Source organism: Dasypus novemcinctus, chromosome 4 (assembly GCF_030445035.2).
Source record: "Dasypus novemcinctus isolate mDasNov1 chromosome 4, mDasNov1.1.hap2, whole genome shotgun sequence".
In the NCBI taxonomy this organism is placed as follows: Eukaryota; Metazoa; Chordata; class Mammalia; order Cingulata; family Dasypodidae; genus Dasypus; species Dasypus novemcinctus.
The window spans coordinates 72,896,883-72,924,221 of record NC_080676.1 but is presented as its reverse complement, the minus strand read 5'-3'; the positions used below and the strand labels follow the sequence as shown (position 1 = coordinate 72,924,221).

Below are 27,339 nucleotides of genomic sequence, written 5' to 3'. Positions count from 1 at the left end.
TTAATCTGGATTACTGGAGTCCTGTATAAGCAGAGTGAAAGTCAGACATAGAGAGAGAAAGCCACAGGAAGCCAGAAGTCAGTGGAACCTAGAAGGGAAAGAAGACACTGCCACATGCATTGCCTTGTGACGGAAAAGCCAAGGAACTCTGATCTCGGGAGGAAACAAGCCTTCTAGCCCCTGAAACCGTGAGCCAATAAATTCCTGTTGTTAAGCCAACCCATTGTATGGTATTTTTTTTTCCTTTCTTTTTTTTTTTTTTTTAAATACATAGATCACACAAAATGTTACATTAAAAAATATAAGAGGTTCCCATATACCCCACTCCCCACACAACCCACTCCTTCCACATCAACAACTTTTTTCATTAGTGTGGTACATTCATTGCATTTGATGAGTACATTTTGGAGCATTGCTACACAGCATGGATTATAGTTTATGTTGTAGTTTACACTCTCTCCCAGTCCATTCAGTGGGTTGTGGCAGGATATATAATGCCCTGCATCTGTCCTTGCAATATCATTGAGGACAACTCCAAGTCCTGAAAATGCGCCCATATCACACCTTTCTCCCTCTCCCTGCCTTCAGCAACTCCCATGGCCACTGTCTCCCCATCAATGATATAATTTCTTTCATTGCTAGAGCCACAATAATTCTATAGTAGAATACCAGTAAGTCCATGCTAATCCACATTTTATTCCTCCATCCTGAGGAGCCTCAGCAGAGTTGCAACATCTACTCTCCGGTGTGTTGGACTTATCCAGGTCAGCTAACAGGGAGGTGAGGATGGTCAACCACTACACCAGGGAACTGAGTCTACAGCTGTAAGCAGGAGACTTCCATTCATCAGCCATGTATGGTGTTTGTTTTAGCAGCCGGGAAACTAAGACAGGAGGGGTAAATTCATATTTCTGCTTTGAAAAGATCTGGAAGGTTTGGGTGGAAAGGGGTGGGACAGAGAGGAATGTCAGAGGCAGCCTGGCCATGGCCTCTCCTGGGGACTTGCAGGCACATGTCAGGCTCTCTTAATGAGAATGATGGTGTTGCAGTCCTTGATCTGCAGGTCCCTGAGGCTGCAATGATTCCGCAGGTGCCGACCCTGGAACTTTAGTATCTGATCCTCCATGTAAGGCCCACCAGCCTTCTCAATCTTCATTTTCAAGTCAGAAATGGAGTTATCAGGGTCGATGGCATAAGCCTTGCTTTGGCTACTAGAGTGCTTCACAAAGACCTGGATCTCAGGGGGGAAGGTTTCCAGCACCCAGATCCTCAAGTTAGAGAAGATCCCATAATCTGCCAGAGTCTGCCGGCTGGAAAGCAATTGCCGTTCCCCATCTGGCTTCTGGAAGGAGAGGCGCAGCTGCCCGTGGGTGTCACGTGTCTTCTTGATCTCCACTTTCATCTTCCAGATGGGACTGTAGGGGTCCACCAGGAGTGTCCAGGCCTTCTCCCCGGTCTGTCTTACCGTCACCTTGACATCCCTTGCTGGCTGGAAGGGAGGGAGGAGCTGGTGAAGGTATCTGAGCAGTCATGTCTGTCTCCAAAACCTCCCCCTTCTAGAAACTGACTATAGAATTTATCGCCTACCAGGACACTTCTTAAAGTAAAAGGAGTTGATATCAATAATTATCGGAGACAACAGCCATAAACCAGTACTGTCCCAGGCAAAGTAGGACATTTTGGGTTATTCTCTGCCCTCTGACTCACCCAGAGAACACAGTAACGACTGGCAATACCTCTTAACCAGTCTTCCCATTGGGAACCGTTCAGAGTCCTCCCACCTTTCACCCGGGAGGAATACTTGCATCTACCGCGGGCTACCTTGGAGGGCTGTTGTGAGATTTAGTGCATGTTAGCCACTGGGAACAGTGTGCAAGGACATAGGCATTGCAGTAGCCCAACTGCAAGCACCCTAAAACTCTTATCAACAGGGTCCTGCTTCTCTAAAGTAAGGTCCTCCCATGAACTGGATTAGGATACAGCAATTAAAAAGAGTGATTAGCTCTAGGATGACTGTATATTCCCATTTGTCTAGGGCAACCCTGATTTATGTCATTGTCCTAAAATATTTTTTAAAATTTTAACTGTTTATTTTGAAATGCTACAAAAATAGTATAGAGAAAAGATAGATATTAATATATATTTATGTAGATAATATATAAATATAGATAGTATACTAGATATATACTATAGAGATAGTCTGGAAAATTCAACCAGCATCCTCTAATGTCAACAATTTATGTAATGATCATACAATGACCAGACCAGGAAATTAGCATTGGTAATTAACTAAACCTGTCCTTTTTCTGTTTCTGGATTGCACGTTGCATTTCCTGGCTGTGTCTCCTTAGTCTCCCCCAATCCATGACTGTTCCTCAGTATTTTCCTTGTCGTTTATGACATTGACACTTTTGATGAACCCTGGCTAGTTATTTTATAGACCATCACTCAATCTGGGTTTGCCTGGTGTTTTTTCTTATGATATGATTGAGGCCAGGCATGTTTTAACAAGAAAATCACAGAAGTGATGTGTCCATCTCAGTCCATCATATTAAGGGGTACACAGTGTTGACATGTCTTATGACTAGTGGTGTTCACCTCCATCGCTTTAAGGTAGCCCTCCTGGATTCTCCACTACTAAGTTACTATTCCCTTTAAAATTGATACATGTCTTGGGGGAAGATACCTTGAGACTATGCAGATAATTTTTCCTCAAAATTTCACACACTGATTTTAGTATCTGTTGGTGGATCTTGCCCGCAACAGTTATTACTGTGGTGATTGCCTAATGGTGATTTTGTATTTCCCTCATTCCTTCTTCGCTTGTTAATTGGAATTCTTCTGCAAGGAAAGAATGTCCCTTCTTCCTTATTTATTTATTCCTTTATAGCAGTATGGTCTCATGGATAGTTATTTTATTCCGTGGCATATAATCCAATACTATTTTATTTATTTTGTTGCCCAAATTGTTCTACCTTTGGCCATTGGCAGCACTTTGAGGTTGGCTCCCATTCTTTTTTTTAAAACAAATCAACTTTATTGATACATATTTATAAAGTATATGATTTAATATCACCCCCTTTAATATCACCACTCTCAAAAGTGTCCTGATGAGCACTTTGATATATGGTTATGCCTATGAAGTCTGTATATGTGGGTATAGAATTGTCTCTAAGAAAATATAATTGACTAATGAGATAACCCCCAATAATTTAAATAAAAAACAGAACTGCCCCTCAAACAGGACATACAATCAGACACAGGTATATGCTTGTACAGATCATCTATCCTTAGAAGGAGATGCAAGAAATTGATAAGTGGGTGTCTGGGAGGGGATAGAACCGAGGGAATGGGTGCTGGGATGAGAGGGAAATTTATTTTCAATGGTGTACCCTTTCCTGTTTTACTGGCTTTTGTTTTCTATAAACATGCATTACCTTTTCACAAAGTGTGAAATAATAATAATAAGGATTATTGGAAGGCATCTCAGCAGGAGTCTGAAGTATGGGCCTGTACCGTAAATCTCATGCCCGGTCAGCTGGCCATTCCTAGTCAAAGGCACATTGCTGGATGTTGGTCTCTGATGCATTAGTCATCTGAATTCTCTGCAGTATCTGAAACACCCAGCTGGGGAAGAGCTTTTTCTAAGGGGAGCAGGTTGGGGGAGTCAGATCTCTCAGTGAGCTCATAAGCAGCATTGTGGTCTCTGACTCTGGATTCCATCCACACGCAGGATTGCTGTGATCCTCGTGGGAAAAGCCACAAACAAGGAGGCCACGCAGCTGGGCTTGCTGTCTGCGGTGGGACCCTATGCTCCTTCTGTGTTGTTTTTGGATATATCTAGTTACATTCCTTATTTTATTAGCAAGGATTGAACTTTAGAACATAGCAAGGGAAACATTACCCCAGAGTAGGGGTTCTTAACCCTTTTTGTTCCATGGATCCCTTTGCCAGTCAGGTGAAAACCATGGACCCCTTACTAAGTCCACACTATACTGCGTATTATTTAATAAATATATCACACCTGCACCAACACGTTCCCACAAGAATAATGCTTTTTTGAATTTCAATTCAAACTCATGGACCCCTTGTTAAGAACCCCTGCCCCAGAGGACAAATTTATGTTAATAAATTCTCTGACCAGATCCCTCTGATGGCTACAGAGCAGGGCAGGAATCCTTGTGCCCATTTTACAGGGGGAAAAATGGAGGCACAAATGCCTTCAGCAGAAGGGGAAGAACTGCACAGCTGTTTGGCCGAGACTTCTCCAGGATAAGTGTTTCCTGTCCCAGGATTTTTAGGAGCTGTGGCAGGAGTTGGGAGGAATTCGGGTGGGTGAAGTAAAACGAGCACTGAGTCATGACTGTGGGGAGGGGGGTTATACCTGGACATGCCAAGCCTGGCTGCTGTCTCCAATCTGGCAGCAACGCTGACGCAGGCAGTGATTAGCCTCCTGGGCCACCAGGTCCCATCTCTTGTCTTTTCCCAAGTTATTGGTGGGGTCAGCTGGGTCCAGGATGACAGGCCTGAGAGATAGAAGGGGGCAGGTCTCAGCTGCACTCAGGGCCCTGGTCTCTGGAACTTGGATGGTACAGGATCATGTGTGCCTCTGGATAGGGAGAACTCCTTGCAGACCAAAAGCTCTTTGTTCAGGATTGGGGAGGTAAGCCAAGTTGGACCAATCACAGTGCACCTCGGGGATTTCGTTTAGAATGCCAGGGCATAGGTATATTGGACGGTATGTTTCCAGATGGGCGACATGGAATGTAGCCATGAATAAATTTGCATGAAGTCAAAAGTGAAACCCTGGGAAGGGCAGAGTTGAGCGATCCACAGAATGGGGCCCTGATTACCTAGTGAACACCTAGATCACACCACACCTGAAGCTTACTTTAATCTTTGGACTTCTCTGTTACAAAAGTCAATAAATTCCCTTTATTTTCTGAACCGTTTGTGTTGAATTTTCCTTGCAGCTGAAAGTAATGCAACCAACATACTCACCTGCATTCGTTCAACTGTTGTTTGATAAAGAGTCCGACAATCTTACTTCGAAAATCATAGAACTCGGTCCAGAATATGCAGATGTCTTTATGGTCTGTGAGGAGTTTCATCACAGCTACAAATCCTTCATCCATGTCGAAGTTCTCACTTTTGTCTGTACCCATTTCCCAGGTGTAGATGGTCAGTAGCTCTAGTGCATACTTTGCAGGTATTTGTGCTCTTGGATATCTAAGTTTCAAATACTGTTGAGTGAGAGAGAGAGAGAGAAGGGGGATAGAGAGAGGCACTGCTGTTGCTGTGGTACTGGGAATTCTGTTTCCAGGGCCCCAATAATATTTCATCAACTTTATTGTACATTTGAATTATGTGGCACAACCATGAAATTTTACATTAGACCCAGGGGCATGGGGTGGAAAGGAAATCATGTCCTGGGGTCATTAGGATTTCAATAAAAGAAGAAGTTGGAGGGTCTTGTGGACCTTTTTTACTTCATCAATCCACGTTATTCAGTTAGAATGTGGGAGGCAATATCTCATAGTGGATATAGGATATAACTGCAGAAAGCTAACACATGCACACACATAGAAGAATATAAAACAAGATTGGAACAAATTGAATGGTGGAGGGGAAAGAGTAATAATGTGAAATCTTCAATACTTTTAAAACTAATTTAGAAACTCACTGAAATCCCAATTAGAATTCAAGTAGATTTTTTAATGGGATAAAGGGATCTTAAGATTCATATAGGGGAAGTGGACTTGGCCCAATGGTTAGGGCATCTGCCTACCACATGGGAGGTCTGCGGTTCAAACCTCGGACCTCCTTGACCCGTGTGGAGCTGGCCCATGTGCAGTGCTGATGTGTGCAAGGAGTGCCGTGCCACGCAGAGGTGTTCCCCGCATAGGGGAGCCCCACGTGCAAGGAGTGCGTCCCGTAAGGAGAGCAGTCCAGCACGAAGAAAGTGCAGCCTGCCCAAGAATGGCACTGCACACACGGAGAGCTGACACAAAATGACACAACAAAAAGAAACACAGATTCCCGTTGCCACTGATAAGGATAGAAGTGGTCACAGAAGAACACACAGCAAATGGACACAGAGAGCAGACAACTGGAGGTGGGGGTGGGGAGGGCAGAGGAATAAATAAAAAATAAATCTTAAAAAAAAAAAGATTCATATAGAATAAGTGCCTAGGATAATTATTTTTTTTTTTTTTTTTTTTTTTTTTAAAGATTTATTTATTTATTTAATTCCCCCCCCCTCCCCTGGTTGTCTGTTCTTGGTGTCTATTTGCTGCGTCTTGTTTCTTTGTCCGCTTCTGTTGTCGTCAGCGGCACGGGAAGTGTGGGCGGCGCCATTCCTGGGCAGGCTGCTCTTCTTTTCACGCTGGGCGGCTCTCCTCACGGGCGCACTCCTTGCGCGTGGGGCTCCCCCACGCGGGGGACACCCTTGCGTGGCACGGCGCCCGCATCAGCACTGCGCATGGCCAGCTCCACACGGGTCAAGGAGGCCCGGGGTTTGAACCGCGGACCTCCCATGTGGTAGACGGACGCCCTAACCACTGGGCCAAAGTCCGTTTCCCTGCCTAGGATAATTATGAAAAAGCAAAGTAGAAATGTTGATATTTGCCTTCCTAGATATATCCTATAAAGTAGTTATAACAAAATCAGTATGCTTTTGGCATAGGAATAAACTGTAGTCAAACATAACAGAACAGAGTGCTTAGAATTAGTTCCCAGTAGACATGAGAATTTAATAATTTACAAAGCTGGTATTTCAATTTGGTGGCAAAAAGATGCATAGTTCAATCAATAATGCTGGCACTACTTGTTAGTCATTTGGAAGAAAATAAAGGTGATCCCAATATCATACTATAAACCAAAATAAGTTACAAATGGAGTTAAAGTATATATTAAACATATTAGGAGAAAATTAGAGAGAATTTGCATGTAATATAGGGGATAAGATAGGAAACCAATAACCTTTAAAACAGAAATGAGATGTGTCTATGTGAAAATTAGTAATCATTATGTTGTCAAGGATACTATAATTAAGGCCAACTGACAAATGATATATTGGTAAAAATACTTGCAATATATATGAGAAACATTTACGATTTATGACGAGATCTTAACAATTGATAAGAAAAAGACAACCCAATAGAAAAAACAAATAACATCAGTAGGCAATTCCTAAAAATTAAATCCAAAGGTCAAGAAACAAATGTCTATTTTTAAAAAGGCACACTACAATAACAGTCTGCAGGATATGACTCCATTTATGTAATTCTGTGTGTGAGCTGTGTGAGTATAGATATAAAAAAGCATGAAAGAATGGTCACCAAAAATGTTCCTGGTATTATCTCAGGGATTTCATGTGAAGTTTACATTCCTTCTCATGCCTTTTGGACTGTTTGAATTTTTTATAATGACCCCAGTGTAATATTCAAATAATCAAAAAAATTTAAATTTTTAATGAAAAATATTTAGTGTTATGATTAAGAGCAAAGGTTTGGGAGCCAGATACTTTTTTTTTTCCTTTTTCTTTTTCTTTTTTCTTTTGTTTGTTTTGTTTTTAGGAAGTACCGGGGATTGACCCTAGAATCTCATACATGGGAAGCAGGTGCTCAGCCACTCGAACTACATCTGCTCCCATTGAAACCAGATACTCTTGTGTTCAAATCTCAGCTCCATTTTAGCCTTGGTCTTCTCATCTCTAAAATGGAGAAAATGAATAATACGTACTTTAATGAACTGTTGGAAAGACTGAGAAAAAGTAGGCAGAGCACTGGGTATAGATCTTGGAACATAATTAACACTAATTGCTGATGTTATTATTATCCCAAATGTGTGAGGTCTGAAGTTTGTTGAGAATCATGTTTGTGCTCAGCGGGAACTATTGAATTGCCCTTAAGGGTCATGTCATTGGAAGCAGGAGGCTATCACAGGAGGCTGTACAGAAGGTAACTGTAGAACAACCACCACCACCAAGAGTAATGGCTAACCCTACCGCTGTCCAGTGCTCTAGGGTTGACAAATAGCTTCCAATTATATTATTTCACTTAAACTTTTTTTTTTAAGATTTATTTTTAAATTATTTTTCTCCCCTTGCATTCTCGGCAGCACCGGGAATCTGTATCTCTTTTGGTTGCATCATCTTGCTGCATCAGCTCTCTGTTTGTGTGGTGCCACTCCTGGGCAGACTGTGCTTTCATTGCATGGGGCAGCTCCTTGTGGGGCGCACTCCTTGTGCGTGGGGTTCCCCTACGTGGGGGACACCCTTGCATGGTACAACACTCCTTGCGTGCATCAGCACTGTGCATGGGCCAGCGCACCACATGGGTCAGGAGGCCCTGGGTTTGAACCCTGGTCCTCCCGTATAGCAGTGAGATGCTCTATCAGTTGAGCAAAATCTGCTTCCCTCACTTACACTTTTTAACCTGCCCCCATTCTTGGACAATTAGGTTGTTTTTATTTATTTTTTGTACTTAGGAAAGGCTGTGATGTGCCCTCCTTCCCCCTTGTGCCCCCGCTGCCAGCCTGGCCCATCCCCTCCCTCACCTTCAGGTACCAGTGCTTCACCAGCCGCAGGAGGCCCTTCAGCTTAGCCGGGCGGTATTTCACGAAGTGCCTCTGCAACTCCGTGAAGCTTGGCGAGAACTCCCCTGGATTGCCGTTGCTGATTATTAAGTTTTCATAAATTTCTGGTGATGGTTTCAAGTTTGGGGAAAAGTTTCCTGGGAGGAGAAAAATAGCTGGTCAGGAAAAACTATGCTTTGAGGTGGGGAAGATAGAGAAACGGACTACTGTGCATGTGTTCTCACCGCAGCAGTATTATTCTTCCCATTTTACAGCTAAGTAAGTGGAGGCCTAGATGACTTGGTAACATACCCAAAAGTCAGACAGATTTCAAATCACTCACATTGACCAAAGTCTTACTGTATGTCAGGCACTGGGCTAAGCTCATGGAATCCTCAGAACAGCTCCAGGAAGTAGGGAACGTTAAATGGGACCATAGGAAACTGCCATTATTGCATGTCAAACATGGTCAAGTATCATCAATTTTCTAAGGTTCAACCTTATATTATTATCCTCTTTAACAGGTTGGTACACTGAGTCTTGAAGAGGTTAAATAGCTTGCCTAAGGGAAGTCTTAGAGCCAAAATTTGAAGACATTACGAGCCCTGTTTTTTTTTAATTGAGAGGAAATTTCACATAAAATAAAGTAGCCATTTTAAAGTGTACAACTCAGTGGCATTTAGTGCATTCATATTGTTGGGCAATGACCACCTATATTGAGTTCCAGAACATTTTCATCACTCCAAAGGAAAACCCAGTACCCGTTAAGCAGTCAATCCCCATTCCCCCTTCCTCCCAGCCCCCAGCAGCCATTAATTTGCTTTCTGGATTTACCCATTCTGGGTATTTCATATAAATGGAATCCTACAATACGTGACATTTTGTATCTGGCTTCTTTCGCTCAGTGTGGTATTTTCGAGGTGAGAGCCTTGTTATACAAATTATTTCAGTCCACTTCTGTCTGATTCTAAAAACCCTGAAGTGTTCGCTGGACCTGCTGTTTCCCACAGGGTGAGAAACAAGTCTCCTCCTCAGAATGGGTGGGAAGCCATTCTTTGGGAGAAGTTCCCTTTCCCCATGAGACAGTGGGACAGGACAACACATGGCATTTCTAGGAGGACCTTATCTTCAGGGTAGAGTTCCAGCCCCAAACCCACAATAAAGAGCAAACTCTACTGTCTCCCCATCAGTTTTCCCCGAGGCTGGGGTGGTGAAGGGGCCCCGACTGGGTTCTCTAGACCTGACCTGTCACTGTGCTTACCTAGAGCATCGAAAGCCGGGAGCACATCCACCTGAATGACTTCACTGCTCTTTCTGGACTGGACACAGATGCACACGGAGCGAGGCGAGCCGACCACCTTTTTGGGCTTGGCCAAGGTGATATCGTAGGCCAGGCTCCCACTGTAGTGAGACAGTTTGTCACTGATGACTTCGATGATGTTTCCTCGGAGCAGTGCCTGGTGGTGGAAGCTGAAGAAGTTCAGAAACAAGACTAGGTCCACGTCGGAGCTGTGGTTCAACGTCGTCCCCTTGCCCGAGGAGCCGCCCTGTGAAGGATGACAACACTGAGTTTCACCTCCCCTGAGACCTGATGTCTTAAGGCACTCCAGTTGGGATGTTGACACAGGTCCCAAGGGAGCCCTTGGTATCCATCATTCACAGTGGCCTTTGCTGCAGGTGTTACTGCGGGTTTTTCACTGATTAGAAAAAAGAAATGCCTGCCAAACAATTCAAAGGATATAAACGAGTATAAAACTCCATCTCACCCCAGCCAGTAAACCTCTCTCTAGAGAGGCAACCACAGTTACCAGTTTCTTATTTATCATTCCTTAAATGTTTGACCCCAAGACCTTCGCTATCTAAAATGGCAGCCAAGGGCCATATATGGCTACTTAAATTTAAATTAATTCAAATGTAATGAAACAAAAAAATTCAGTTCCTCAGTCATTTCAAATGCTCGATGGCCGGACAACACCTTTAGAGAACACTTCCACGATTGTAGCAAGTTCTACTGAACAGCTCCTATTTTTGTGTATTTTATACACATATTTTGTATGAGTATATGCATGTATGAGTGTGCACACTTAAAAAAAGAATTTTGAAATAATTATAGGCTCACAGTAAGTTGTAAAGAAAGTAGAGAGATCTGTCGTAGCCTTCACCCAGCCCTTCCCACACCCTCCCCCCCAATAAATAAAGCAGAATTGTCTTGAAGCCAGATCAACATTGATCCAGGGTATGTGTATAGTTTTATGGCATTTTATTGTGTGTAGATTCTTTAAACTACCCCCGCAATCAAGTTCTCTTGGCACAGTGTTCTGCATCATGCTCTTCTTCACCCACTTCCCTACACCCTGGAAACTACCTATCTATTCTCCAACCCTGTAATTTTGCCGATTCAACAATGTCACGTAAATGGTATCATATAGCAAAGTGATCTTTTGAAATTGTGTTTTGTTTTTGTTTTTTTCACTCAGAATCATGCCCTGGAGAGCCACCCATGATCATCATTATCAACCTTGTTTCAGGTTGTTATTTAATTTTTTTTTTTTTTTTAGGGGTACCAGGTATTGAACTGAGGACCTCGTACATGGGAAGCAGGCACTCAACCACTGAGCTACATCTGCTCCACAATGAGAGTTGTTTTTTGTCATTTGTTTGTTTTTTAGGAGGTACCAAGAATCAAACCCAGGACCTCATACATGGGAAGCGGGAGCTACATGAGCTATATATGCGCCCCGTTATTTAAGTTTTAAATGCAATCCCCATCTGCCTGCTGGTGTTTACTTGCTTTTTGTCCTTTATGCAGAGCTTTAATTGGAATCTGTGAGATAGGTTGTAGGGGATTTGCTCCATCTTGGCCCATACCAGAAGTCCAATTCACTTTAAAATAAATGTATTTACAATTAAATATGAAAGAAAATGCTTTGTAGTTATTTATAAATAACATTTAGTACACCAAAAGTTAATAGTGCTTATTTGTGAATAGTAAGATTATTCATTTGGTAATTTTCTGTAATGTCTTATATTTTATGGCTAAAAGTATTACTTATGTAATTAAAAACGCCAGGAAGCAATTTGGACTTTACATTCCTGTAAGCTTTGGGCTCCTTGAAGACATTAAGAGCCCTGTTTTTGTTCTTGTTTTTTTGTTTTGTTTTTTTTTTAAAGAAAAAGGAAGAGTGTGGGTGTTAGATGGTGGCAGAGGTTAAGACCAGCGGGAGATGTCCTGGCAAAAGTTAGTCCTGGTCCCAAAATATTCTCCAGGGTACTCACTGAAGGAAATCAAATGGAATCAGCACATTCAACTTAAAACCAAACCAAAACGACAACCAACAGCACTTGCATCCTAGTATGGATGGACAAAACCAGGAAAAGAGGTTTCAGCTAAGAAAGTCTAGTGCTTGATGAGGTTGAGAAATGCAGAGAGAAAATAAATGTTGAATTATGTGTAATATACGTAATGTACCTCGCACTTCATAATACAGAAGCCAAATCTTGATGTTCCCTCATTGCTATTGTTTATCAGTGTTTGTCCAAGTCAGGTCTTTAACTCCATAAACGCTTGGCTCTATGCCTTTCTTTATTCTGCTCAAAATAGTTGGAATAGTTAAATTAGGGGTGTTTCAGCTTCTTCCGGAAATAGAAATCATTACGAAAGCAACCTGTCAAGGTGGGAATGAGATTTCAAGATATCAATATTTATATTAACGTACATGGCATGTCTCCATTGAAACAAACAGTATATTTGAGTCAATGGAAGAGCTTATTTGGAACATATGGTAAAATATTGGAACACTTTCAAACTCATCCTTGAGAAAATATGCATCCCAGTTGTAGTTCTGATCCTGATGACCTTTTTTGGTTTCAGACTCAGAAAGAAAAGATGATGTAGCTCTAGGCCAGAGAGAAAAGGTTGTTGGGAAAATGCCCTATAGGAAAATGCTTTGTAAAATTCGGATATATGGGGGAGTCAGAGTCTAGAAGGGTAAAGTTATATCTTTTTAGACAACTATTGCAACTTAAATTTCTTGGATTTTTGTTTTGAAGCTCACAGCTTGCTGACATCTCCCTCCTTTTTGGCTTCTTCTCTTTTTAAGATTCTGTAAGGCTGTGTTTCCTTCCCTTTCAGTCTTACCTCCAGCAGCCATTACTACCCTGCACGGCCTGATTTACTTAAGTTAATGTTAGATGTTTTCCATTTTGGCAAAATGAACAAAATCAAGACTGTGGTCAAGTAACTTTTCATTTAAGCATGATGTTAAAAACTGAATTCCAATTTAGTACTTTCTCAGTAGAAACCATGCTATATATAGCTATTGAATACCATGTCAGCCCCTAAAAACCCAGGTTGCCCATAAAGTACACTATATTATTAAACAATTGCTAGGTAGTTTCTAAAAGAAACTTTTAGAAGAAAAATATAGGAGATTATCTTTATGACATTGGGGGTGGAGCAGGGTTTCTTAAACAGGAAACAAAAAAACATAAATCAGGGAAGCAGATGTGGCTCAAGTGATTGGGTTCCTGCCTATCACGAGAGGTCTCTTGTTTGGTTCCTGGTACCTCCTGTGGAAGATAAGCAAGACAGCAGGCTGGTATGGCAAGCTGATGCAGCATGATGACGCAAGATGACACACTAGGAGACACAAAGAGGAAACACAATGAGAAACAAAACAAAGCAGGGAGCCTAGGTGGCTCAAGTGATTGAGTGCCACTCTCCCACATGGGAGGTCCCAGGTTCAGTTCCCAGTGCCTCCTAAAGAGAAGATGAGCACACAGCGAATGGACACAGCAAGCGCAAACAGTGAGGAGGGATGTGAATAAAAAAACAAATCTAAAAAAAAACCCTAAATCATATAGGGACCTGCTATTCCTATTCTGCATGACTCCTTGGGGACTCAGAGAGCTGGATCCCAACTAATAATAATGATGATGGTGAAACTGATAATCACCACCGTCCTCCAGACTGTGGAACAATTTTCTGTTTAAAAGCACCTTTGCACGCTTTATCCCATTTAGTCCTACTAAGAGAACAGTGTTAAAGACGAGGAGACGGAGGCTTGGAGAGTTAAGTGAACAATCCCGCCCCCCCGCCTCCAAGTCACACAGCGCCGAAGAGAAAGGGCTGGGATTCGAACCCTGCGGCCCCTGGGTGCTGACCTTCACCACCTTTAGCACTCTGATTTCTTGGTCCAGAATCAGCTCATCGTGGAAGCACTGTTCCCGTAAGAAGCGCTCGATCCTCCGCTGGGCGTCCTGCATTTCCTCCTTCCATTCCCGGTCGGGCTGCAGGTTCTGCTCCACGAAAGCGTCCAGCCTATCCGCTGGGGTCTCGTACAGGTCCTGGGTGGGATCCGTCTCTGCAGGCCCTAGCAGCTCCTTGGGAGAAATCCGCTCGGCTTTGTGCTCGTCCCTTTGAAGGGGGAATTTTCTAGCAGGCGAAACCGGAGAAGCGGAAGAAGACTTGGAGCGGGCAGAGACGCACTGGCCCATCGTAGGGTGCGCAGGCGGCAGTTCCCGGCGGCACGTCCCTTCTCGCGGCCGCGCTGCCTTCAGCTCTGTCGCCAGCCCTCCCGCTCGGTCCTCCCCGCCAGCCTGACGCTGGGGAAACGGAAACCGAAACCGAAACTGAGTTGGCAGTTGTGGTAGTTTCTCTTCTGGCTTAAGCTGCCAGAAAGTGGGACTTCCACACAGAAACTCGACCCGGTCATTTCCCAAAGTGTCCTGGAGCTGACCTTCTCCATTCCCCGTTTCCTGCTGCAGTGGAGAGGGAGCCCCGAGCCCTTGCGGCACGGAGTGGGGTCTGCCCCTGCGGTCAGGAGGGGCTTGCTGCCCGGGGGAGAGGGTTCTGGGGCCTGGGACTGACTGAGCTCTTTATTTTTTAAGAGCCAAAGCATACTTCGTTTTGTTTTTAGATTTTTTAGATTTTGTTTTTAGATTTATTGCTTGTTTTTGCTCTTGATTATATAAGAAATCCCTTTCCATGGTAGAAAATTTAGAAAGTGCAGAAGTACAAAACGGAGGAAAAAAACAATCCATAATCCCATCACCAAGGGGCCCCCACCACTTACATTGGGTCGTTCCTCTTTCCATTCTTATTTCTAGAACACTGTCCCCCTCCCCATTATTCCCGTCAGAAAGAAGGAGGAGACTTACATACAAGTCCTTAAACGGGATTTTTATGGAGGGAGGACAGCTCTCTCAAAGACTTCTGTTTTTTAGTAACATATCTATTATGTTGAATCTTCCCCCACCTCCCAGACGGCTCCCTCATCTTTCTTCTCATTTTGTCCTTTCCTCTTCTTTAGGAGGCACTGCAAACTAAACCCGGGGACCTACCCGGGATGCCCAGCTGCTCCCGCCACATCCAGCCCTCTCAAGCTCTTTTTGAAGAGCAGAGGACGGTTTGGGGGACACACATACATCACACTTTTTAAGTATCCATTTAATCTATTAGAATTGATTTGTGAAAGGTGTAAGGTCTGTGTATAGATACTTTGTGTGTGTGTATGTGTGTATGTGTATGGCCATTCAGTTGTTCAGTGTGTTTCATGTCATTTGTTGAAAGACTATTCTTAGTCCATCGAATTTCTTTTGCTTTGTCAAAGATCAGTTGACCGTACATGTAGGTCTAGTGCTGGGCTCTCTATTTTGTTCCATTAATTTATGTAACTGTTTGTTTGTTTGTTTTTTTCAACAATACCATGCTGTCCTGATTATAGCTATAGCTACTTATAGTAAGACTTGAAGTTGGGTAGGGTCAATTCTCAAAATTTTTTCTTCTTCAGTATTGTGTTGCCTCTCTAGGTCTTTTGCCTTTTCATATAAATTTTAGAACAATGTATTTATAGCTACAAAATAGCTTGCTGGGGTTGCATTGAAACTATAGGTCAAATTAGTCAAAAGTGACCTCTTACAATATTGAGTGTTTTAATATATGAATATGGAAAGTCTCTACATTAATTAAGTTCTTCTTTAATTTCTTTTATTAGAATTTTTTAGTTTTCCATATATAGATTCTATAGATATTTTGTTAGATTTATAGCTAAGCATTTTTTGGTACTATTGTAAATGGTATTATTATTATTATTTTTTTAAGATTTATTTTTTATTTATTTCTCTCCCCTTCCCCCCGCCCCCAGTTGTCTTCTCTCTGTGTCCATTCGCTGTGTTTCTTCTGTGACCGCTTCTATCCTTATCAGCGGCATGGGACTCTGTTTCTTTTTTTGTTGTGTCATCTTGTTGTTGTGTCAGCTCTCTGTGTGGGCGGTGCCATTCTTGGGCAGGCTGCACTTTCTTTCGTGCTGGGCGGCTCTCCTTACGGGGCGCACTCCTTGCGCGTGGGGCTCCCCTATGCAGGGGACACCCCTGCTGTGGCACGGCACTCCTTGGGTGCATCAGCACTGCGCATGGGCCAGCTCCACACGGGTCAAGGAGGCCCGGGGTTTGAACTGCGGAACTCCCATGTGGTAGGCGGACACCCTATCCATTGGGCCAAGTCTGCTTCTGGTATTATGTTTTAAATTTCAAATTCCAAAATTTCATTATTGGTATGTAGGATCTTGAACCTACAGCCTTTCTGTACTCTTTTATTAGATGCAGGTTTTTGTTTTCTTGGTCAATGCTTTGAGATTTTCTATGTAAATAATCATGTCACCTGTGATTAAAGACAGTTTTATTTCTTCATTCCAAATTTATATAGTTTTTATTTCCTTTTCTTGTCTTACTGAACTATTAATAAATAATAGTTCAGTAGGATGTTAAACAGGAGTGATAAGAGAAGATCTATGCTTTGTTGATTGTAGAAGGATAGCGCCCATTTTCTCATGATTAAGTATGAAAGTAACTGTAGTTTTTTGGTAAATGTTATTTACCAAGCTGAGGAAGTTCCCCTATAGTTCTAGTCTGCTGAGAGTTTTTATCATGTATGTGTGTTGGATTTTGTCAAATGCTTCATCTGTATCAATTGATACTATCATAGAACTTTTCTTCTTTAGCCTGTTGAGTGGTCGATTACACTAATTTATTTTTGAATATTGAACCAGCCTCGTATACCTGGAATAAATCCCACTTTGTTGTGTATAATGCATTCTTATATGTTGTTGGATTTGATATGCTTATATTTTGTTGATGAATTCTGCAGTTTCATTTTTTGTAATGTTTTTATCTGCTTTTGGTAGTAGGGTAATGCCAGCCACATAGAATGAGTTAGGATGTGATCCCTCTACTGTTATTTTCTGGCAGAGATTATGGAGAATTGTAATTTATTACATACAATAAAAATATTTAATTAAATTTTAATGGTATTAAAATGTACACAACATAAAAATCATTTTAACCTTTTTAAGTGGACAATTTTTTGACATTAAATACATTGACAATACTATGAAACTTTCACTACTATTTCCATACTATTTTCATCATCCTAAACCATTTAGCAATTAACTCCCCATTCCCCCACTTCCACTCCTGCACTATTCTGCTTTCTGTTTATATAAATTTGCTTATTCTAAGTATATTTCATATAGGAGAATTCATACAATATTTTCCTTTTGTGTCTGGCTTATGTCACACAACATTATGTCTTCAAGGTTCACCCATGTTGTAGCATGTACCAGCATTTCACTTCTTTTTAAGGTTGAGTAGATGGACGCCCTATCCACTGGGCCAAGTCCACTTCCCTTGATAATGTCTTTTGATGTACGAAAGTTTTTAATTTTGATGAAGTCCATTTTGTCTCTTTTTTTCTTTTGTGGCATGGGTTTTTTGATGTAAAATCTAAAAATCCATTGCATACAATGAGGTCCTGGAAAAATATCTGATAAGAGTTCTTATATTTAGGTCTTTGATCCATTTTGAGTCAATGTTTATATATGGAAAGAGGGAGAGAGCCACATTCATTCTTTTTCATGTGAATTTCCAGTTGTCCCAGCAGCATTTGTTTCCCCATTGAATGGGCTTGGCAGACTTGTCAAAAATCAATTGGTCATAGACGTGTGGATTTACCTCTGAACTCTCAATCTCTTTCCATTGTTCTGTGTGTCTATCCTTATACCAGTACCACCCTGTTTTAATTACTGAAGCTTTGTAATAAGTTTTGAAATCAGGAGGGGTGAGTCCTCCAACTTTGTTCTGTTTTTTCAAGATTGTTTTGGCTATTTGGGGTCCCTTGCATTCTACATATATTTTTGGTAGAATACACCAGAGAGATCATGTGGTCCTGGTGCTTTCGTTTTTGGAAGGTTATTTATTATTGATTATTACATAAATGAGCCAAAGATGGCCTCTGTGTAAAGACCCTGTATATTTACTTTTTCGTAGCAGCCTGAATCTATTAGTTAGCCCAAAAGCCTGGTGCCAAACTCAAATTCTTATCCTTCCAATTGCTTTTAAACATAGCCCAAATAAACAGCTCTTAGTCTTTGGAGCTGATCTGCTTTGCATACCCCCTGAAAACGCACCCAGCATCTGTGAGCCGCTGATAAGATAAGAACCCTGCGCTTCAAGGCTCCCAGCCACTTCCGTCCTTTGGAATTTTCTGACCCAGAGATTGCCTGTGTGTTGACTCTGTCATTGCCTAGATACCTAAGCAGCCCCAATCCCATTTCCCCTCTCACTAGGGAGTTTTTCCTTTCCTTCTCTCCCTTTTGAAGACTCCCTGGAACCTCCTGAAGGTCTCCTGCTGTGAGGGATTTCCACCCCTCTAAGGCCCTGGTTTGCCCCTGTAAATAGCTTGTTTATTGCTGCCATCTAGTGGTCAGATCTTTTTCTTGCTCTGCTCTGAATCCTCTTATTTGAACACAGTGTTGATTTGATTTCTTTAATGGATATAGGTCTATTCAGGTTATGTGTTTCTCCTTGTGTAAGCTTTGATAGTTTGTGTTTTCAGAGAATGGATTAATTTCATCTTAGTTTCCAAACTTGTGGACATAGAGTTGTTCATAGTTGTTTTATAATGTATAATTATTATAATTTTATATAAATCACATAATTATAATTATGTAAGAGGATATAATTATACAATGATATAAATTACATAGTTATAATTATATTATATACTTATAATTATAGTATGTTAGGTCTAGGTTCTTCGGATGGCAGGACTTAACACAAAGCCCTCGGATAGATGAAAGATAGCAGTCTTCGCTACTTAGAGCTGCAAATGAGAGCAGGCTGCCTGCAGGGTCACGGAGTGGGTGCACCCAGGGAGAGGGTAACAGCAAGCTGGAGCTGGAGGAGGCAGCTTAATAGGGCAAACGAAGTGGGGTTAGCTAGGTTTCAGGGGATCCCTGGTGGATTGACTAATTTGGAATAATTCCATGCACTCTGGGGCATACAGGCTGTCGCTGCTATTTGGCCCCTGGGTGATGAGGGTGGGTGCGTAGTAGCCCTAGGGTGTGAGAACCTATAGGGAGAATGAGTGGGATATGGACTTAATCAGTTGCTCAAGAAGGGGAACTGACAGATCTTCTAGCCAGGGCCTCAAAACTGTGTTCACATCATTTCATATTAAACTATATGACAGTAGTATCTCTTTATTACCCTTTTTATGTTCACTGGATCAGTAGTGCTAACCCTTTTCATTTCTGGTATTGGTAATTTGATGGGAAGCAGATTTAGCTCAACTGATAAGAGTGTCCTCCCACCATATGGGAGGTCCATGGTTCAAACCCAGGGCCTCCTGATCCACGTGGTGAGCTGGCTCACGCACAGTGCTGATGTGCGCCAAGAGTGCCGTGCCATGCAGGGGTGTCCCCCATGTCGGGGAACCCCACTTGCAAGGAGTGCGCCTTGCAAGGAGAGCCACCCTGCGAGAGAAAAGCGCAGCCTGCCCAGGAGTGGCGCTGCACACACGGAGAGCTGATGCAACAAGATGATGCAACAAAAAGACACAGAACAAGGAGAACCACCCAGCGCGAAAGTGCAGCCTGCCCAGGAATGGCCCGGCCCACACTTCCCGTGCCGCTGACGACAACAGAAGCGGACAAAGAAACGAGACGCAGCAAATAGACACAGAGAACAGACAACCGGGGGAGGGGGGGAATTAAATAAATAAATCAATCTTAAAAAAAAAAAAAAGACACAGAACACACAGCGAATGGACACAGAGAGCAGACGTTGGGGAGATGGGCGGAAGGGGGAAGGGGAGAGGAATAAATAAAAAAAATCTTTAAATTAATTTGGGTTCTCTCTCTTTTTACAGGATTAGCTTGGCTAGAGGTTTATCAGTTTCACTGATCTTTTCAAATAACTGACTTTTGTGTGTGTACATACATTTTCATTTCATTTCCTTTAGAAAGTGCAGGAGTGCAATTACTGGGTTGTATGTTTAGTTTTTAAAGAAACTGTCAATTACTTTCCAGAGTGCCTGTACCATTTTACCTTCCCTCCACCAGGATCTGGTATTGTTACTATTTTTATATTAGATGTTCTATTAGGTGTGTACTGATAACTGATCAGGTTCTTAATTTACATTTCTCTGATCCTAATGATGTCAAAGATCTTCTTTGCATGTGCTTATTTCCTGTTTTTTTCTTCATATAAACTCAAATTTTAGGATTCTTTTGTGGAGTAAAACAGGGTCTTCACTGTTTACAGTGTTATTTCTGGGTTGCAAAAATTATTTCCCCTCCGCCCTGCCCCGGAGTTTTTATTACTTCCTGCACTTGCCCCATTTGTTCTTTTTTTTTAAAAGGCGATTTTTTTTTTAAAGGTGATCTTTTTTTTTTTTAAGATTTATTTTATTTCTCTCCCCCTTCCCCCCATTTTCCCCATTCCCCCTGTTGTCTACTCTCTGTGTCCATTTGCTGTGTGTTCTTCTGTGTCTGCTTGTATTCCCATTAGGCGGCTCCAGGAACCAGTCATGGGACCTTCTGAAGTGGGACAGAGGTGATTACTCTCTTGCACCACCTCAGCTCCCTGTTCTGCTCTGTCTTCTTATTTTTCTCTCATCTGTGTCTCTTGTTGCATCATCTTGCTGTGCCAGCTCTCAGCAACGGCCAGCACTCCTGCGCAGGGTGGCTTTCCAGCACTAGGTGGCATTCCCATGCAGGGGGGCACTCCTGCATGGGGCGGCATCCCCGCGTGGGCCAGCACTCCACGTGGGCCAATTTGCCCTCACCAGGAGGCCCTAAACATCGAACCCTGGGCCTCCAATATGGTAGACGGGAGCCCATTTGGTTGAGCCACATCCGTTTCCCCCCATTCGTTCTTGGAGGCCACAGTCAGACAGAAAGTGCGAGGACTCTTTTTTCTTGCAATTCTGGTGGGAACCTTAGACGCTCATATTAATGTAGTTTGTCTTTTGATCCTATTCACAGTATTTCACAGATCAAAAGTTTTAAATTTCAATGAAGTCTCATTGATGGATTTTTTTGTTTGTCAATCTCATTCTGTCCATTTCCCATCAGGAATCTGTGTCCATGGTTTTAAAAATAAAATACACATGGATGATGCCAAAATCCTTCTCTGGCCTAGATTGCCAACTCCACTGACTCCTCTTCCCCTTTCTCACACTCATTATCCACATTGTGTCCAGCATCAGTTCCTTCAAACGTACCCCAAACCTGCCTACCTTGCACGCCTCCACTGGCCCCCATCTGTCCAAGCCCCCTGGCCTCTCACCTGATCCCTGGGATAGCTCCTACTGGTCTCCCTGCTGCCCTGCTTGTCCTAAGTCTATTCTCATCCAGCAGCCACAACGATCCTGTTAAAAGCCAAGTCAGGTCATGCTCCCCTTTACTTTTTGCTGCGGGTTCCCCAGTCCATGCTCCAGCTCACTCACAGTGAAATCCAGAGTCCTTACACTGGCCCACATGATCCTCTGCCCCACGGCCCTTCTGTTCTCATGTCCTGTGCGCTCCCTCCTGCCAACGCCATCCTAGTGGCACGGTGCCTGCCTCAAGTGGAAGCTTTGGTGTCAGTGTCGCCGAGTTCACCTGCCCTTTCCCCAGGGGGACTGTGGAGAAGAGCTCAGTACTAATGAGTAGGCACCACCTAGAACCTGCCAGGGCGGTAGGTGCGATGGTGTGGAGGGCGGGCTAGGAGAGAGAGGGACATGCTTACCGTCAAACCCAGCGTTTCCACTCTTGGGAGAAAAGAGTATTTTTGCTCACACAAAAACCTGTATGTGGACATTTTTAGTTCCATTATTCATATCTTCTAGATATCGAACTACTAAGGTTTCCATTTTTTAAAAAAGTGAGATTGTAATTGTTTTAAAATTATTTCTCCGGGGATAACAATATGTATACCAAATTTGTCATGGTCTAGACTTAATATTTCACCAAGTCAAGGAAAATGTAGAAGCCATACAGCCTTTAGACTTTTTTTTCCCCCCCAAAATAAATCTGATTTACTTGTTTGACTCAGGTATAAACTCATCTCCCAGAATATCATGCAAATGAGGTATAGACCTCTAAAGCTGACACTCCCCTCCCCACATAGCACAGGAAACTAGGAAACAGGCTTTCTTTTCTCAATCTGTTTAAGTGTTTTCATTAGGATACTTTTTCTATAAGTGCTTTTACCCTTTCTATTTAGTCTGTTTTGACTACTGGATGGAAGGAAATAAGCAACCATTTTATATAAAAAACTATTGTAGTGGATAACCAGTTATCTGTGCATTTTCTATCCAAAATAGTTTATTTTCCTTATTTATGTGCAGAGAGAAACTCGTGGGCTAAGTACACAGCACTGTTAATCCTACAGTCTTCGTCCTCCCCTCAGAGTCTACTAACTCTTGTCCTGTGCTGATGAACTGGAGGTGGCCTTTTGCAGGTTTTCAGGTAGCAGGTGGGATGATATTTGATTAGCTAAGCCTTTGTACACTTGTTTTTTTTAAAGAAAGCTAATCCTTAATTCTTGTTTCAATGATTAATTGATATAAAACAGAATGTAAACACATTTAGAAAGTTTCCTTCTAATAATATAAACCAGACCTCATCTGGGCAATTGTATTTCCATCATCTATTCAAGAATCAGTCTTTCCAAAAAGTATTATACTAAGCAAATGAGACAATATGCATGTGCAGATTGCACAAATAAAAAATTATGAGCATGGAACATTAAACAGGAAATATTAGGGATACTGATAGTTTGGCACATGAAATATCTTCATTTACCCAGACAAATCATACAAAAAATATAGCCACTACCACCTGGTGTGCTCCTTAACTACTAAAAAGGTGCAGTGGAAGATGGTCTGCTATGCCAGTGACTTTATTGTACAGTAAGAGAAATGTAAAGCACGATCCTTTTAGCGATGTGGCTGTGGAAAAGTCCAGAATCCTTTCTTATGCCAATGTAGCAAATCGACAACCTTGCTGAAAGTCGCTTGTGCCCTGATCCCCCATGATAAAGCTGCCAGGATTCCTGCTATAGAGGCTGATAGAGCCATAGGTCAGTTTCCCCTTCCCTCTCCCGCTCTTCCCCGGCAGCATTCTGCATTATTTCTCTAGGTCTCCTTTGTTATGGACAGTCTTGAGAACTGCTTCTTTGTAGCTCTCCACTTATTTACCTAAACAGCCATCTGGTGGCCTTGAGTTGGCTGGCCTTCTAGGGTGGTCTTTTATAAGGTACTGCTTCCCCTGGAGCATCAGAAGTTGATTCCCAGGTGTGGCCTGAGGCCGCCTTCTCCTCCTCTACCCACACTGCTCTGCACAGGCTAAGGAAGAAGCCAGTTTCCCGTGGAAGGCTATTTTTCTCGCTTCAGGGGAGATGTGTCAGAAAAAAAATGGCCTACAGTAAATTTGGATGTTCCACGGTCACTTAAAAAACAATCTGTGGTCCAGTGTTTTCCAAATTGTATTTCACTTCCAGAGAGGTTAGCATTCCTGGAGATATCCTTTAAAATGTGACTTTGAGTGCCAGGGCAGCTGCATGGAAATCTTAGACATGCAGGTCAGGTAAGTCGCTGTCACAGCGTCCCATCTGGAAGTGTCTTGAGAGTTTCAGAGGTTAGAAGGTGTGTGTCCTCCTGGCATTCTGGATGCCAGCAACCCTTTGGTTCATGGCTTTCTGGTCACATGGCCTCCTCCCCTTTGTTCATTTTTCGTAGACACAATCCCGTTTTCCTTCGTAAGAATTTAAGGGTTTTGTTTTTAAGAACTGTTTCTCACACTTGGGACACTTGATCTGATGTTCTTTTTTTTTTTTTTTTTTTAAGATTTATTTTTATTTATTTAATTCCCCTCCCCTCCCCCGGTTGTCTGTTTTCTGTGTCTTTTTGCTGCATCTTGTTTCTTTGTCCGCTTCTGTTGTCGTCAGCGGCACGGGAAGTGTGGGCGGCGCCGTTCCTGGGCAGGCTGCTCCCTCCTTTGCGCTGGGCGGCTCTCCTTACGGGTGCACTCCTTGTGCGTGGGGCTCCCCTACGCGGGGGACACCCTGCGTGGCACAGCACTCCTTGCGCGCATCAGCACTGCGCATGGGCCAGCTCCACACGGGTCAAGGAGGCCTGGGGCTTGAACCGGGGACCTCCCATGTGGTAGACGGATGCCCTAACCACTGGGCCAAAGTCGTTTCCCTGATCTGATGTTCTTATGTGTGGTTGAACACATGCTGTTTGAGATCCTGCCTCTGCATAAATAGCTTGTCACAGTAATCATACTTGAGATTCTTCTCACCTGGGTGGATCACCATGTGGGACTCCAGATGAGCCTTCTGGATGAAAGACTTGTCACCCACAGAGGTCTTCTGATCAGCATGTATTTTTTTTTAAAGATTTATTTATTTCTCCCCACCTCCTAGTTGTTTGCATTTCCTGTGTCTGTTCTTTATGTGCTCATCTTTTTTTTTTAAGAAGGCATCAGCAACTGAACCCAGGACCTTCCATGTGGGAGGGAGGCACCTAGTAGCTTGAGCCATCTCCATTCTCTGCTTTGTTGTTCATCTCTCATTGTGTTTTCCTCCTTGTGTTTCTTGTTGTGTCATCTTGTTACATCAACTTGCCATGCCAGCCCATTGTGTCAGTTTGCTGTCTTGCTCATCTTCTTTAGGAGGCACTGGGAACTGAACCTGGGACTTCACATATGGTGGGAGCTCAATCGCTTGAGCCACATCCACTTCCCAGAAGCCACTAATTTTTGATTCACATGTTAAATGGAGGTAGAGAGGTACCAGCCATTCCACATCCCCCAGTGTAGGCAGCATGAGGGCTGCAATGCACACCACTCCCAGGAAGACAGTTAGTAAACTAGGTCCTGAGGAGACAGTTCTGTTTCCTGGTTGAAATGACTGCTCAAAAAAAACCCTTTCTGTTAAATGTTCCTTTATTCTTTTTTTTTTTTTTTTTAAAGATTTATTTATTTATTTAATTTCCCCCCCTCCCCTGGTTGTCTGTTCTTGGTGTCTATTTGCTGCGTCTCGTTTCTTTGTCCGCTTCTGTTGTCGTCAGCGGCACGGGAAGTGTGGGCAGCGCTATTCCTGGGCAGGCTGCTCTTTCTTTTCACGCTGGGCGGCTTTCCTCATGGGCGCACTCCTTGCGCGTGGGGCTCCCCCACGCGGGGGACACCCTTGCGTGGCACGGCACTCCTTGCGCGCATCAGCACTGCGCATGGCCAGCTCCACACGGGTCAAGGAGGCCTGGGTTTTGAACCGCGGACCTCCCATATGGTAGACGGATGCCCTAACCACTGGGCCAAAGTCCGTTTCCCTCCTTTATTCTTTTTCCCTCTTCTTCCTTTTATTGTTGTTTTGCAGATGGAAGAAGAGTAGCAACAACTTCTTTCTTTCCTAAACCTTCCTTTGCTCAGAAACTTGGATATGGAATTTGTCTGTTATCCCATCGTGAAAGGATTGAATATCCCTATGACAAACCACAATATCCACACAACACCAAACTTTACATCAACTACAACATACGTATTTGGAGTAGTACACAAAACTTTGAACTTTAAGACAAACTCATAGGAATTATACAGAGTCAACACTTGCTTATGTGTTGGCTAATCATCTGCATAAAATATTAGCTCTGTGGAAAACATAAAAATAGGAAGATTTCCTTCTGCTAACTCTGGTTGTCATTTTTGTTGATGCATTGACACTAATCCCCCTTGCTGCAGCCTCCATTTTACAGTCTTGCCCATTCTGGACTTTTCTTACATTTGTTTAAAAGAAGCATTTTGGCAACACTGGCTCCTCCTAAAACAGCTGCGACTGCTCCTCTGGTCCTTTTTCAGCATTTCTAGGCTGCACTCCCTACGACATTTTCTGAGACCTCCTGCAGAAGCTTTGACACACTCTTGTTTGAAGAGAAAGAGTCCAGAATTTTATTAAGTATCATGAACTACAACATTTGGACAGGAAGTCAAGAGATTCTGTAGTCCTCCCAGAGGATACATTTTATATTGATAATTGTTAAGGCCTAAATCAGGAGATCCTTGCATAGACACATATAAAGGTGCAATTACCTGCAAGTAAACAAGACTATGTTCAACCAATGCCTTCAACAGTACTGTCTAATACGTTAAAGAATTAATACATAAAGACTTTTCCTCCTTAATAAAATGTATTATTGAACTTGGTGCAACTAATTATTAGGTCATAATAAACTTTTATTAATGACAAAATTGTTTCAACTGTGTAATCTCCAAAGAATTGCCTTAGCTAACCTTAATTTGGTCTTTTAAATCAGTAAACTTTTAGAAATGCTTCTTTGTCAGAATTCTAATTTAAAACCAATAATGGAGGGAAGCAGGTGTGACTCAAGTAATTGGGCTCCTGTCTACTATATAGGAGGTCCATGGTTCGATTCCTGGGACCTCCTGGTGAAGGCGAGCTGGCCCACACAGCAAGCTGGCCCACACAGCGAGCTGGCCAGTACGGGAGTGCTGCCTCACACAGGAGTGCTGGCCCATGAGGCAAAGCTGGTCCGAGCAGAGAGCTGGCGCAGCAAGATGACGCAACAAAAAGAGACACAGAGGAGAGACAATAAGAGACACAGCAGAACAGGGAGCTGAGGTGGTGTGAGAGACTGAGCACCTCTCTCTCTTCCAGAAGGTCCCAGATTGGTTCCCAGTGTTGCCTAAAGAGAAGACAAGCAGACTTAGAAGAACACACAGCAAATGGACAGAGAGAGCAGACAATGAGGGGGGAGGCGGGAAGAGAAATAAATCTTAAAAAAAAAAAAAAGACAAATAAGGAATACTTTCATTTAAGTCTTAAAAAAATATAACAAGAAAAAGCAACATTGTTCTATAAAACTGAAAGCTTTTCTATCATTGGAAGCCAGCAGGTAATTTCTATTGATTACTGTGGCACCCAATCCAATTCAAATCTCTATAGATTGCCTATAATTCTTTTTTAAAAAATTTATTTTATTTTACTTCTTAAAAACAAGTCAACCTTATCGAGTCATATTAATAAAGCATACAGTTCATCCAAAGTGTACAATCAATGGTATTTGGTATAATCACAGGGTTGTTCATTCAATACTTCAGTCATTATTAGAGCATTTTCATTATTTCAGTAATAATAATAAAATACACACACAAAAAAAAACAGACAAAAAATCACCTCTCAATCTCTATGATTCCCTGCTGTACATAGCTGCTATTTCTGCCTATTCCCATACATTTATTTTTAAGCAGCTGTATTTATTGAGATATACTCACATACCATACAATCTATCCAAAGTTTATAATGGCTTTTAGTATAATCACAATGTTGTGCATTCATCACCACAAATTTTTTTTTTAAGATTTATTTATTTATTTCTCTCCCCTTCCCCCGCCATCCCAGTTGTCTGTTCTCTGTGTCTAT

The 27,339-nt window shown here is 42.5% G+C and overlaps 1 protein-coding gene and 1 pseudogene across 1 annotated transcript; both read right to left on the bottom strand.

Annotated features, from left to right (window-relative positions):
- Positions 1-221: 221 nt before the first annotated feature.
- Positions 222-14,348, bottom strand: LOC131278235 (2'-5'-oligoadenylate synthase-like protein 2). The gene is made up of 6 exons (XM_058295611.2): positions 13,741-14,348; positions 9,839-10,124; positions 8,560-8,735; positions 5,002-5,243; positions 4,385-4,526; positions 222-1,489 (listed from the first exon to the last, which is right to left on the bottom strand). The coding sequence occupies exons 1-6, from the start codon at positions 14,071-14,073 to the stop codon at positions 1,016-1,018; spliced, it is 1,653 nt and encodes a 550-aa protein (XP_058151594.1). The 5' UTR covers positions 14,074-14,348; the 3' UTR covers positions 222-1,015.
- A 4,499-nt stretch (positions 14,349-18,847) lies between these two features.
- Positions 18,848-25,616, bottom strand: LOC101445808 (motile sperm domain-containing protein 1 pseudogene; annotated as a pseudogene).
- Positions 25,617-27,339: the final 1,723 nt, after the last annotated feature.